At 36.9% G+C, this 15,355-nt stretch overlaps 1 protein-coding gene across 3 annotated transcripts in view; it reads right to left on the minus strand.

The window, feature by feature from the left end:
* ccser2b (coiled-coil serine-rich protein 2b) overlaps positions 1-15,355 on the minus strand; it is a 55,427-nt gene that overhangs the window by 28,528 nt on the left and 11,544 nt on the right. For 2 of the 3 annotated variants that reach the window (XM_026277523.1, XM_026277525.1), the window contains exons 2-3: positions 10,835-12,223; positions 9,856-10,040 (exon numbers count right to left, since the gene is read on the minus strand). In XM_026277523.1, the coding sequence (XP_026133308.1) occupies positions 9,856-10,040; positions 10,835-12,188 (1,539 nt within the window). In that variant the 5' untranslated portion in view covers positions 12,189-12,223. The remainder of the gene's footprint in view (positions 1-9,855; positions 10,041-10,834; positions 12,224-15,355) is intronic. The other variant, XM_026277524.1, reaches the window with a different exon arrangement.

Consider the following 15,355-nt stretch of genomic DNA (forward strand, 5'->3'; position numbering starts at 1 on the left):
GTAATGTCACAGCTTCCACATCCTCTCAACGCAAAAGCCTATTCGCGCTCGTGATTCTTTAGCTCCGCCCACACATCACGCCTCCAGTCGGTCGTGTTTTTCCGGGAAAAATCGGTACAGACTATCTTTCTCTTATGAATATAATAAAACTAAAGACTTTTTGGATTTATGAAGGATGCAGTACTACTCTATATGTACTCAAGATTAACAGGATATTGAGTGAAAACGAGCATTTCACCCCCCCCCCCCCCTTTAATCAGCTAATTAACTCAAAAAACACCTGCAAAGCATTTTAATGGTCTCTCAGTCTAGTTCTGTATGCTATACAATCATGGGGAAGACTGTGGACTTGACAGTTGTCCATAAGATGACCTTTGACATCTTGCACAAGGAGGGCAAACTACAAAAGGTCATTGCAAAAGAGGCTGGATGTTCGCAGAGCTCTGTGTTCAAGCACATTAATAGAGTGGCGAAGGGAAGGAAAAGATGTGGTAGAAAAAAGTGCACAAGCAGTAGGGATAACCGCACCCTGGATAGGATTGTGAAACAAAACCCATTCAAAAATGTGGGGGAGATTCACAAAGAGTGGACTGCAGTTGGAGTCATTGCTTCAAGAACCACTACGCACAGACATATACAAGACATGGGTTTTAGCTGTCGCATTCCTTGTGTCAAACCACTCTTGTTCAACAGACAGTGTCAGAAGCGTCTCGCTTCAAAAAGGACTGGACTGTTGCTGAGTGGTCCAAAGTTATGTTCTCTGATGATATAATATATATGAGAGTTATTTTCTCTTTATATGCCTCCACTTGGTTCCATCTTTGGTTTAGACCTTGATGTTGCTTGCCTCTTTTATGTTAAAGCATGGATGCCCCTAATTTTTTAAAGTTTTTATTTAAATGTAATTTATTTACTTTTTAAAGTATGAGAGTAAAACAACGAGTGTGGTGTTTACCCCTTCTGATTGTCAGAGTATACCAAACTTAAATCTTGTATTCTTGCATCTTATGTCAGGCCGTATGTGAAAAATCTGGGTGTCTGTGTGCTACAATAGGCTGTTCTACCTGCCTGTTAACCTATGTATTCACATACCTCAGACCATAGACATGATATGTCATTCCATTACACTATTGCAGACAGAGCAATAACAGAAGGTGTTATTGTTGTAATATAATGCGCTTTGTACTGTAATGTTTTCTCACTGGTGAATGAGACATGAGCTAATCCAGTAGCGTTCCATTCAACCATCCACCTATGCCATCTCTCATCGTGTCACTGGTTAGCCTCTAGTCTGCCTGTACATGTTCATGTGTTTTGGAGGAGAGTGATTTGCAGGGAGGGTGGGATCTTATGCTTTTGATTCTAGCTTGCTACTGCTAGCCTCAAGCCTACAAATTCTAAAAAGACTGCTGCATGTTTCAGAGTGAAGACGTTTCTCATGAGATGAAATGTTTATCATAAAACAATCACAATACATAAAACAATCTTTATATATTTTAGAACATGTCACTTATACTTTAAATAAAAAATAAATAAATAAAATAAATAAATAAATAAAGAGTTAACAGATTACCGTATTTTCCAGAATATAAATTTCACTTCATTTCATGGTTTGGCTAGTCCTGCAATTTATAGTCAGGTGCGACTTATCAAAATTAATTTGACATGAACTGAGAGAAATGAACCAAGAGAAAACATTACCGTCTACAGCTGCGAGAGGGCACTCTATGCTGGTCACTGCTCCTGTAGCCTACACTGAACAGCACAGAGTGCCCTCTCGCGGCTGTAGACGGTAATGTTTTCTCTTGGTTTTTGGTTCTAAATAAATGCGACTTATAGTCCAGTGTGACTTATATATGTTTTTTTTCCTCATGATGACATATTTTTGGACTGACTATATGGTTAGGGTTGAGATTAGGGTTTGGTTTAGGGTTACTTGAATGTAATTATGCATAATGTTTTGTTATTATAATAATGAGTACATGTGTAACAAGGACACCATAAATTAAAGTGATACCAAATATTAAATGTGAAAATGGGTTCAACTACAAAAAAAAAATAAAAAATAATAATTGTTCAGGAACCCATGATATAGGAGATAGGGAGCAATTCAGAAAGTATAAATATGCTTTAATTTGTGGTGAATTCGCTTAATGCAATATCACACCTGCATGCACACCTCCTACTCATGTGATATTGCTAAGCATTATGAAGCAGGTCATACAATTTGATAGCCTCGAAAAACAGCACTGACGAGAAGAGATGATAAAGGTGCCATGCACCAATGTATATTCTTTATAGAATAATTATTTATAGACTACACATCATAACTACCAAAAATGTATTTATCACAGGCTACTGACTGAGCTAAGGTTTTATGATCTATGCATGAAAATATTAAGTGAGAGAGGCAGATAAAGTTTAAAACAAGGTCAAGCAAGTGCTTGCCTAACTTATCAATAAGAACAGATGCAAGAAAAGAAAATCTGACCTTGACAGTCAAAACTAAATAACAATGTATCTGGAAAATATCATTATTTGCAGTCTCTCTTTTCTCTTGCTCTCAGAGTAGCCTCTTTTCCCAAAGACACAGAAAGCACTGCTGAATGAGCTTTACTGTCTGTTCCATGTATGGTCTTTCTCTCCCATCAGACAGTAATTTGCTATTTCTTGGTACTTTTCTTCATTAAGACAACAAAAGGCCATTTCTCATAGAGCTTGCAAGCCCTTACACAAAGGAGCAACAGCCTTTCAGACATGCCCCAGATGTGACCGGCTCTATTCAATCATTCATACAATTACCTTGTTCGCTGCTTACACCAAAGAAGCGTGCTTTTTAGGAATAACTTTTTGATAATAAATTATATATTTATATGTCTCACCAACAAGCAAGATATGAGATACTGTATGGTTTAAACTCAACATTTTATTTTACATTTTATTACCTTTTTCAGCATGTTCATTTAATTCGAATTTTTTTTTTTTTTTTTACATTCATTTCCCTGACATTAATTTATCTTTTTAGAAAATCCTTTCCATTTTATTTGTAACAATTCAAGCCTTTCTTAAAATACTTGAAAGGAATATTTTCTGTGGAATCTACATTAGTATCAAGAAATGTAAAATTGTCTTTCAGTTTTAAAATGTTTGTATAGTAATTAATTAACTGCAACTGAAGATGAAAGCTTTGTTTTAGAAGACTGTTTCTAACTGAGCCGGTGCAATGTGGTAGACTTGTAATACCAACATGATTTTAGGAACACGGAAAACAACTTACTGGCATCATTCCTTTAGTCAACTGCTGGATGTCACTCCAAGGCAAGACTCACAAAAGGCCCTTATGGGACAGTTAAGGTTTACATGAGTATCACATCTAAACCTTCATTGTTGGATTTCCTGACACTGGTGTGAAAAAAAAATGAAAATATTAAACAGCTGACAGATTACTACAGGCCTTTTTGCAGCAGCAGCAACAGCAGCAGCAGACAAACAGTAAGAAAATTAATGAAGGACAGAACCTCAACTAAATAGAGTCATCCTTGTGACAAGGTCTATTGGTCTACAATTAAAAGGGACTGATATACAAAACAAAAAGTCCCTATTAAAGCATTAGATCATCTGAAAAAATGTAGCTTTTTATTTCTTCATTTTGAAGAATTGTACTTTTTGGTCTTGTCCATGCAATTACTATAATAGGTACTAACACTTCATGCTTCAAAAAGAACCAAAAAAGCACATTAAAAGTATTAAGTAGTCTACATCTCAAACAAATTTAAATAAGAAATAATGTACATCAGCAAGTTATTATTACAAAGACAGGGTGAGTAAGGTCCTTTACCACCCTGAATGTTTCAAAAAACGGTTTTGTAACAACCAATGTAATTCTGCTTTGTGTGTGCATGCGTGTGTTCCTTTTGTCCCATGGGGTGGTATTTCAATCTGTGATTACAGTGACAATTTATTTGTATTTATTTTATTTATTTATTTTTTTGGGGGGGGGGGTGATGATGATAGATGTGGGCACAATGTGAAAAACAGCAGGTTTGGAGAAATCCTATGAAAATGAGTGAAAATAAGCTAGTTCAGTGCACACCCTGACAGCTCTGTGCTGGGGCAGCACCCTGTTGTGATGCCCTAGGCAGCTGCCTATATCGCCTATGGCATTGCATGTTCTTCTTCCATGCAACACAAAGAGAGAAGTCACGGAGGTCATTCACGCTTCTCTTTTCCATAAAATAAATGCAAACTGGGACTAAGGCTGTCAGGCTCTGAAAATTACCATTCAAAATATGGTTTGGAATGACATGAGAATGATTTATGAGCTATGAATTGTGGCATAATATAATGCCACAATAATATAATAAAGTATTCCATTAACGAAAAAAATAATTATCTTTGCATTATTGTCATAAAGTATGGCACATCCTCCCTGTTTGCTGTATTTACTGTACAAGGATAGCTACTCAAATATTTGCTTATCTGAACTTGTGAAGCTACTGCGCTGTGCACAGTGCCATTTGCAGCTCTGTCAGGTCCCTAATGCCCTGTAAATATTGATAATCTAGCACTGTTCCAGAGGCTGGTATTCTTTAAGCCTCATCTTACTGCGTAAAAGCAGCTCAACCAAAGCAACTTAAAGTTGACCTCATTTTACTAGCTAATAAACAAGCCAGAAAAACTTCACAATGGAACAAAAAGCCCGGCCCTAAACAAAAGAATTGATTGAATAATTTCAAATGTTAAAAGTGCATAAAGTAGGTCTAATCATTATGAATCATTTAGAAATTAAACAATTACAGTTAATATTATATCAAATCAAATATAATATAAATTATTGGTTCTGTAAAGCCACATTAACTTATGAGATCACATTCAAGCATTTTAAGAAGCTCTCAGAATCTTTTTTATTGCATTTTTCTGAACACATTTTAAGGATAAAATAAGTTAAATATATTTTCTATTTATCAAAATATACAAACATGGTAAAAAAAAAAAAACTTTCTGAATTACTTTAAAAAAAAAGTGAGATATTATGCAATAAATATTATGCAAGCTACATTATTTGTATTAATACTATGGTACCCATGCTGATGAGCCTTTTTCCCCGAGTGTAGGATAATGGCTCCCCTCGCCATCTCATACATAGAAATTATTTTTAAACAAAACAAATAGAGCTTTTTCAAATTGAGAATCTTAAGATGTATTTTCTCACAAAATGTGTTTACTACATCATTATTCACTAAAATTGTCTGCAAACATGCACTACACAAAAGCTGTTTTCCTTAAGGTGTGCTTTTAACCCTATTGTACCCTTAAACGTATATACTTATGTAAACTTCCACCTTTAGTACTGGTGTTTATAATCACAATCAAATGCTGTAGAAAACTTGCAGTGTATTTTGGAAATGGTAATAGATTAGGTTTTGCCCTTCAGGAAAGAATTTAAAAAAAGAGAGAAAAACGTGTTATCTTAATGGATTCAGTGCCATAGTGTGGGCCCTCAAGTGACGCTTGGCAGGCATCAACAACAACAACAGACGGTCCTAGAGAACTAGGGAGATGCATTAAACTTCTAAAAAGCCCAAACGAATAGACAATTTTGAGAAAGTAGCGTTGAAAGCCCATATGATGAGAGCGAAAGTGAGAAGGGACCAAAAGAGAGAATAAGAAAGTAAAAGAAAGAGAGAAAGAACTTCCCTCTTGCTTCAAAAATTTTGTAGCAATTCCCCAGGGGGTCGTGGCCTAATGGTTAGAGGGTTGGACTCCCAATCGAAGGGTTGTGAGTTCTAGTCTCGGGCTAGACAGAATTGTGGGTGGGGTTAGTGCATGAACAGCTCTCTCTCCACCTTCAGTACCACGACTTAGGTGCCCTTGAGCAAGGCATCGAACCCCCAACTGCTCCCCGGGCGCCACAGCATAAATGGCTGCCCACTGCTCCAGGTGTGTGCTCACAGTGTGTGTGTGTGTGTGTTCACTGCTCTGTGTGTGTGCATTTCGGATGGGTTAAATGCAGAGCACGAATTCTGAGTATGGGTCACCATACTTGGCTGAATGTCACTTCACTTCACTTCACTTCACCCATGTTGGAAACACACTGCCCTCTGGTGGAGCACTGCCACATCAGAGCAGTTATTGTACTTTTTTTTTAGGTTTGAGGAGATCAGGTTTGCTCACGGTTATTTTGATTTTCCCAGAATATAAAGACTATATATACTTATGTATAAAAATATATCCTCTATAAATTCTTGTCAACATTTATAAGAATGCGATCAAATAGCTTCCAATAATTTTAGCTGGTTTGGCTACTCACTTTGAAACAAACTTGCATGACTTTAACATCCTGCACTCAGCATAACCCAGGTCAGTGAGCAGGTGAAGACACAGCACACTGGGTCAGCTGAACTGTCTGTGGAAATATACATAAGCAGTGGGGAGGAAATCATCCTTTCTGACTCTCTGACCTTTAAATCCAATCAGACGAGGAGCGCTGATATCGGAGTGTGACAGACGTTCCGGCAGAGAGAGGGAACAGAACATCATCGCTCAGATTTCTTTCCCTTGGTTACATCCGGAGTCATTTCTGTAGCTTGGTTTAACATTTGACAAGTCACATTGTGTACGTGCTATATTTACTGTATTTGTTAATTAATTCAAGTTTGACCAATTGAAATGGCATATTTGGTAACTTTTCTGTTAGCTCACATGCTTTGCTTATGGAGTGCTTCAGGAATGGCATATTTTTGTACGCCAAAACCTGGAAACGAGTTAGCATTTTAGCACTTCCATTGCCATCGTCCTGAAGTCAATATGTGTTTTTAGATTCATAATTAAGTCTACAACTTAATACATCAGATTTGTTATATATATATATATATATATATGAATTTAACTATGGTAAATACATTATTATTTTTGGATTGGAAAGTCTACACACATTTTCCAAACCTCAGCTACTTACACAACATCTTGGGATTTTTCATCCTAATTTACACCTTCACAGTGGCCACAGCATTGTACTGTCATAAATTTGCCAGTTTTTGATCACACATCTGATGAAACCACCTGGCAGAGTGGTGAAGTGAAAGAGGTGACAACCCATTTATCTGTAATACACAATTGCACAGATGCACAGTGGCTGTAGTGTCAGGGGAAAAAAAGTTCTGTCTCCTTTTATTCACCTTCATGCCTTACAACAAGTTTCAGCATCAATGACACATCAAACCAGGCACAATGCAAACAAATATTTGACTCCTGTGGCAGAGGAGAACAAGTGAATAAGAAACTGAATTTGGGTCTATTTCTCCAACAAAGCTATACTGTATAAATTCTTAAGACTTAAAAAATTGTGCATGAGTCATAAGAGCTCCTTTATGACACATTCATCAGCATTCCCCATTGCCCATTTAATTCTATGCAAAATATCTTGTGTTTCACAGGAAAAAAGTAAGCCATATGGTTTTGGAACATCACAAGGGTGAGTAAATGAACTATTCCTGTAGGATATTTTGTAAAATATATTTATTTTTTTTAAATGGACGACTCTTTCTTTAGAGCGAATATTTGTGAGTATCTGCTGCCCCCCTGTGGTCCTGGAAGGCACTACTTGAGCTATTGTGTTCAGCTGGTTTCCTTCAGAAATTAATTTGAGGTTCATCAGACCAGATCATTTTGAGTCTTTGAGGTGTTTGTTTTTGTTTTTATTTATTTTTGCCAAACTGGACAAGTGGACCTTCATGTGTTTTCACATGTGTGGTCACTCTTCCTCAAAGCCCAGAACGGCAAAGTGTTGCAATGATGGTAGACCTTCTGTAAGTCTTTTTCCATCTCCACAAATGCTCTCAGGTTTTTGGTCATCTCTCTTACCAAAATAGCTTTGCAGCGATTGTTCACTTTGGCCAAACAACCATCTCAAGGAGGAGTCCTGGTTGTTTATTAAGAATGGAACCTTAAATGAAGCAGAAATGTTTTCTTAGGCTTTCCTAGATCTGATGGCTTGGTTTTTGCTTTGATATGTATTTTCAGCTGTTAGACCTTATATGGGTGTGTACCTTTTCAAATCATGTCTAACTGGCTGAATTTACCATAGGTGGACTCCAGTGAAAGTCTACAAAAATGTCAAAGATGATCCAGAGAAATGGAATGCACCTATGCTAAATTTCAAGTGTTGAAGCAAAGGGTCTGATATCAACGTGATATCTTGGTTATTTCTATTAAAGTTATCACAAATCTGTGAAAAAAATAATGCAAAGCTGCAACAACAACAAATGAAACCACTACAGCAAAAGTGACAGCAAACATCAATCAATATTCATCTTGAAGACCATGTTTCTGTAAAATATGACCACAGAGATCTCCGCAAAACTTTACTAAAATTTCTTAAAATGCAAAACGATGGTGGTCAAGGTTATAGATCCTGGACAGCTGGAGTACCAGGAAGTTTTGTAAAGAAGCCAATTCCCACTTCTGATTCAAAGGAATTCAACATTGAAAGGGAGACTACTCAGAAGTTGTATGAATATATTCTAACAAGGTTGGAATCTGTGTTAAGGGCAAATGGTGGTAAAAACCCTTAATAGAGAAATTTGCCCTATTTACAAGGGGTTCACATTATTTTGTCCAATCACAATATACTAGTAACTATACCATAGTATTATAAAACATTATTATTATTAGATATATTAATAATTAACACAACATAAAATAGTTAAATGGTCGATTAAAATTCAATATACAAATAAATTTGTATAAAGAATTATCTTACATGCTCAAAAATAACTCATTACATTAGTTACATTGCATTAGTCATGTACATTCATTTATGATTACATCTGAATAAAAGCAATAAAAAAAATCTGAATAGCATTTTAGTCTATGGCAAAATCAGAATAACTACATAATATTTTTTCACCATTAGTACATGATCTTTATGTAATGTCACACACAATGTGCAGAAAAGGCATTTGCAATCTAAATTAAGCCTAAAAGTAGGCCTTCATGTCATTAAACTGTGGCATCAAACATCCACAAAATGTCTCTTTCAGACCAGTCACTTACTGTAAGTGGCAGTCTTCAGAGCTAAATATAAAAACGATTAAATATTAGTTAGCGAAACGATTTACTATAATAAAACTAAATCATGAAAATTAGTGATAGGATTATGCAAATGTTGTTCATCTCATCTAATAAGTGTCATGTTTACAAAACAGACATAGTTACACTAATTAAATGATTTGGAATATGGATTAAATACTGAAAGATAAATATCATTATAGGGAGAGGCAATTACCAAGCTATAATTGCTATAAAGGAGGATAAAGACTAATGCTGTAAGCATAAATGCAGAGTCATTCCCTCATCTGACTTTGATTTCACCTCACTGTTTACTGACTGCAATGAAGCTGACAATCTGATCATCTGCTTCCAGGGGAAAGACAAATGAATATCATCAGGAGCCAATTTTGAGTACTCTCAGTATTATGATGCATAATCACAGACGCACATTTAATAACTCAACCTGAAAGCCTTAACAAGCCTGTCTCTAGGCTATGAACACAAGACAAACTTACTTTAACGAAACAAAGAATCAGAAGTGCTGTCAACATCATAATAACTGAGATTTTATATGCCAATCATAAAGAACACCGATCCAGAAAAGCTTTGACAGTACATTTCAGTAGCTTGCAAACAAGACTGTAGAGAGTTGTCTAGAGGAGGAATTCTTCACCACAGGGCCAAAGAACACTAAGTGGGGCTGCTTAAGGAGTTGTGCAAGCAAGATAACAATAATCCACTCTTTATGAAACGGTTTAGAAAAAAAATGTTTGTGTTGTTGTCAGTCAAAGTCGTTGGACTCACCATGCTGTTGAGATCAGAGTCAAAGCTTCCACAGGGGTGTTCAGAGCCTCCCAGTGCCTCCATTCCCTCCTCGTCCCACATGTACGTCCCTCCAGAGCTGTCTGAGGGTGACAGGTCCAAAGACGATCCATGAGGAAAATCACCTACAGGAGACAACGTCTCATGCTCAAAGTCATCTTTGCCATCTAAAAGAAAGACAATATACTGAGTAAGAAAGGGTAATAAAGATGCTTTTTTAAGTAATTGTAGTGACAATATTACATCAATATGCTGCATTCTAAGGTACCCTGTTTTGGCAAAAATCTAAAGTAGCATCAAATATGTCCTTTGTGGAAATGCGATACAGCATTACATGCAATGCTGAGAAGTACCAATAAAAATATACACTGTATATATGTCAAGTACACACTGAGATAAGAAAATCTATTTTAACTTTGAAATATGAAACACTTCACCTTTCAACACTATATTGCTGTATATTTTAAGCTATTCAAGCTGAAATCACACTGGCTTGTGTCAACGAGTTAATGTAACGTCAACCTGTCATTAGTAAACCCTGACATGCTAAACTCCCATCAAGCCGGGCATAACTGAAATAGTTGTGCACTTATTAGGATTATTATAATTTACAGGATTACAGTAATCTGCAGGCAGCACAAAAAGTCTTTGAGGTGTTTTCCATTAGTTATTCAGTGAGTCTTCAGCAAGAACCGTCAACCAAATTAAGCCTGTAATTTCATTTTTAAGAACAAAAAAAGTTCTTAAGAATATATTTGAGAACAATTCAATTATGGCATTTATGAACATTAAAGTATTTTTCTTTGGGGGCACGTACAGTATCACATTATGAAGGTAGCAACCAATGTAGGCTGCAGACAGTAGGTCAGCTAACTAGGGTTTGAACATTCAAAATGTCAGACACAGCAACAAGAAAAGTTGCCATGAGGTGTAATGGAAATAGATTGATTCTCAGTCACACCTGCGAGGCCCATCCCTGCCCAGTCAACAGTTTCGGATAAGAAGGTGTTCAGGCTGGTCACCTCATTCCTCATGGATTCCTCATTGCACATGCTAATTAGAGCGTTGTCATCTTCACATGTTCCGAAGTGGTCTAACCCCTCACTGAGGACAGGCAGCAGCAGGGTCTCACCTCCATTCCCGAGATTATCAAAGTCATCCATGTACTCTTCACTAGTGTCATTGTGCTCCACAGAGGAGGACGATGATAGCGACATATCCTCCAAAGAGGGGCCCAGACTCCCCTCAGCCTCCTTTGCGTCAAAATAAGTCTCATTTGGGGAAATTTCAATACTTTCAATGTTGCTACTTGGTTCTGAACTGGTTTCTGCTATCTTTGTAGTGTCTTGGACATTTTTACTCAATTCTGCATCTTTTTGGACAACTCCAAGGAGAACAGGGCGGGGATGTTTGGTTTGTGTTGGACGTGTAAGTTTATAACTGAGCGCAGAAGGTTTGTTACCTGCAAAGCTGGGTAAAAGGGATTTCTTTATTGTGGTTGTCTGCAAAAGATGACTGCTAGTGGTAACGGTAGGCTTTTGAATTCCATATTTATTGACTTTCTCTTCGGATAATACTGTATTTGGCTGTATGAGGGCTGATTTAGCTACTGGAGACTGTGCCAATGGTCTTGGATTTTCTTTAGCAAGCTCTGTAGCTTTGTTAAAGGAGAAGGAACGGGTAATAGGTGGGTTGGTGGGACATGTTACCCTCTTGGAATTGGTGAAACTCTGAGAGCGCACTATGTTGTCTTTAGAGTCAGAGTTGATGCTGTCGTTGGACAGGGATAGTTTGCTCTGCAGGGTTCTTTGTTGGGATACATGACCAACACCGGGCCCTGTGGAGCCACATCGCCCATTACCAACACTCACTCCATTCTGAGAAGCCATATCATTATACAAGGGTTTCCCTGTTGAGAGGCGTTTTGGAGTAATCATGCGGGGAAAAGTTTTGCTAGGCTGGGGTATGCTCCTGGGGCAACTACTTTGTGAAGTAGGGACTGCACTTTTACATTTTACTGCAACTGCAGTGGAAGGCTTTTTAGTCACAATCACTGGTGTAATACTCTTCTCCTCATCCAAGCTGTCAGAGTGTTGAACTTTATTTCCAATGTCCTCTTCACCCTTTCTCCTATTTAGGGATTGTAGACGGGATAAATTATTGTGCCTGACTAGAGGTCCACCTTTAGACTCTGAGGAGGAAACCGGGAGGGCAGATCCTTGGGGAGGGGCAGTCATGGTGGTGCCTGAGGGACAGGAAGCAAACTTGGGCAGCCTGGAGACCATGTTGAGCTGTTTGACAGCCTTCCTTTCCATCAGATAGGTTCTCCACCATGGATGTGAGGACAGAACTGCAAAAAAAAATAGGAAATAGAGGATGAAATATGAACCAAGCAACTTGCTTGCATGTTGTACACCAGATATAGCCAATCCTGTTTCTGGAGATCTACCTTCTTGTAAAGTTCAGCTCCAACACTGATCATAACCAAACCAGTCATTTAAGAACTTTAGAAGCACTTGAGGATTACAGACAGATGTGTTCGATCAGGGTTGGAACAGAACTCTACAGGTTAGTACATCTCTAGGAACAGGATTGGGCATCCCTGTTGTATGCAAAAGCCAGTGGTGCAGTGCATGGATATGCAGGGTATGCACATGTAATATCACACGAACAACTGATGGGCCCTTTATTATTATTTTACACGTACACTCTGCTCTACTGAAGTTAAGACGTTCTAAAGTGATGATGCAAATGAGGGCAAATTAGGTTTCATCTTATAATTTGACAGGGCATTTTTCGGCAAGAAAACAATTAAATATGGACCTCACAAATAGCTTTTTTTGCCTTCAGAAGACTTTCAATCAGAGCATGGTAATCAGAGTACAGACTACTATTACTAGTACGGTGTATGGACAACAACAACAACAGCATTCTGCAAAACATCTAATTTTGGAAATGCTATGGCAAAAATATTTTTGTGAATGTTAATTTGAACTATGGTTTCAGGCAACAGCAATCGTTAAACTATGTTGTCAACGATGAAACTTGTGACCATACTAGGCTAACAATGCTTTAAGAAACACATCCCCGGTTTAGTTCATGGAGTTTTTCTTCTAACAAGTGTTCTGATCTTAATCAGAAAATGTGTAGAGCAGTGGGGCTCATGGACCAGAATTGAGAATCACCTTATACCTTGTCTTCAGACTTCACCTTGTTTGAAGGGACTGACATGAGGATCTCAATAAAATCATTAAATGCAGACCTCGATCCAAATGATATTCAAGGACTTAAAAAAATTGTATTGATATTTTTAACAAAAATTTAACAGTTCCAACCTTCTAGAAAATACTCAGATTAAGATCAGAGAGGTGAAAGCCATGTGTGAGCTTGGATGAAGAGTAATCTGATATGCAGGGGTACAAAGCATTACACAATCATTACATTACAAATGTTCAAAACCTCTGTCCGTGTTAATTCGTTCTCTGGAGGAATAAAGTATGACCAAGTGGAGATAGTGGAGATAATGCCTTATTGCCAAGAGTTGGTGGATACAAAGTATCTATTCACGAGCAAGACAGAGCAAAATGCCCTGTGACTAACTGAGATCCATCAGTACTGGAAACATGTTGGGTTCAAGCCTCTGAAGTATTTGCTGCAATGAAAAGTCTGTAAACCAATTTTGATTTTTTGATTTGACACATTCTTACTAAACTAACAGCACACAAATAACCAAAGAACTAAGTGAGCCACGGAGTTTAGTAACTTAAAGCATCCTAGCCTTTTTTTATCCTTACAAATGTGTTTCAGTTCATCAACATTTTTTGTGCTGCACAACCCTCTTCCGATTATGAAGATTATTGTTTGTTTTTCGCTAAGCTTCTAATAAATCCATATGGTATAACAAAGATCTTCGGGACATACCATGGTAACTAAAACTTAAATTAAAGCAATTAAATTTGACAATAGATTAGATTTACCCATAGATTCTCTTTGAGGTTCAGGTCAGGTGAGTTTCCTGGCCAATCAAGCACAGTAATATCAAGGTAAGCAAACAAGTCAGAAGTGGTTTTGGCACTGTGGGCAGGTGCTAAAGTCCTGCTTCAAAATGAAACCAGCATCTCCATCACCTTTTCCTACCACACTTCTTCCTTCCAGTCAACTTTCTATGAATATATTTTGATACAGCACTCTATGAACAGCCAGCCATTTCAGCAATGACCTTCTGTGGCTTACCCTCCTTGTGGAGGGTGTTGATGATTGTCTTCTGGACAACTGTCAAGTCAGTAGTCTTTCCCATATTTGAGGTTGCATGTTCTAAACTAGCTCAAGAGGTTCACATTATTTATACTCAAAATAAATCAAACTAATCAAGCTCAAAATTGAATGTTTGAATTTGAGGTACTGAATTATTTATTTTCCTAAGATGTAAGTCGTAACCATCAGAATAAAAATTAATTCAATTCTAATTTAGTATTGAATTTAAATAATCTTGTTGATTAATGGTAAATAATCGGTTAACGAGTGTCGGTTGTCAGTTAGGAAAAATAACCAAAATGAAGATCCCTAGTGATGACTTTATTTTTGTAAGCAAACACAAAAGATAAAATTGCCCTATTTCCCTTGACATAAAATATTTTTTTTTTTCCCCATTTGCTCTTTGTTTTTCACAGAAAAAAATTTATCTGTGACTTACAAACAAAAAATTCCAATACTAATGAATTTGCGATCAGAAATAGCCTTTACCTGTTGCACTCTTATTTAAAAAAGAAAAGATTATTAACCGATTAATAATAAACAGTTTTACACCTATGTTCTTTAAAGCTGCAGTCCGTAAGTTCTGCCTCTTTGTCACCATCTGTTTGAAAACATGGAATTGCAGTTACTTGAGGAAATATCTTCCTTGCCTGGGGTGTACTCTGACATGGCTCCAGCTCTGATGAATCTAATGTTATGAGGAGAATGTGCGGTAGTTAGTCTCCGCACCGGTGTGAATCCTATCTTTAGTAATCACAGATTCTAGCCTACACTGTAAAAAAAAATAAAAAATATTCTGTAAAATATACGGTAAAAAAATATTGGCAGCTGTGTTTGCCAGAACTAAACCCTTAAAAAATACGGTAACACTGTTTTAGGTTCATGGGCGTTAAGATGTCCGCACCAAGAAAAATGTACAAAAGTGATTTTGTGTCCATAGAAAGCACATTAAATTTAAGTAAAATGTCTACTTTTAAGGTTTTAAATACATTTTTGGAGAAAAAAAATCAAAATTTGGTTGAAATAATGTTACATTGTCATTCAGTGTAACACAATACTTATGCAAAAATTCAAACAACATGCTTATTCTGACGTGTACATATTAAAATATCTAAATGAATAATGGAGCATACTAAATTAGTTTTCTAAAGTAGTACAAAATTCTTACTGAAAAATGGGCAAAACCTAGGATAGTGGCTAACGTTAAACATGTAAAATTACAATTCAT

Source organism: Carassius auratus, chromosome 12 (genome assembly GCF_003368295.1).
Source record: "Carassius auratus strain Wakin chromosome 12, ASM336829v1, whole genome shotgun sequence".
Taxonomy (NCBI): Eukaryota; Metazoa; Chordata; class Actinopteri; order Cypriniformes; family Cyprinidae; genus Carassius; species Carassius auratus.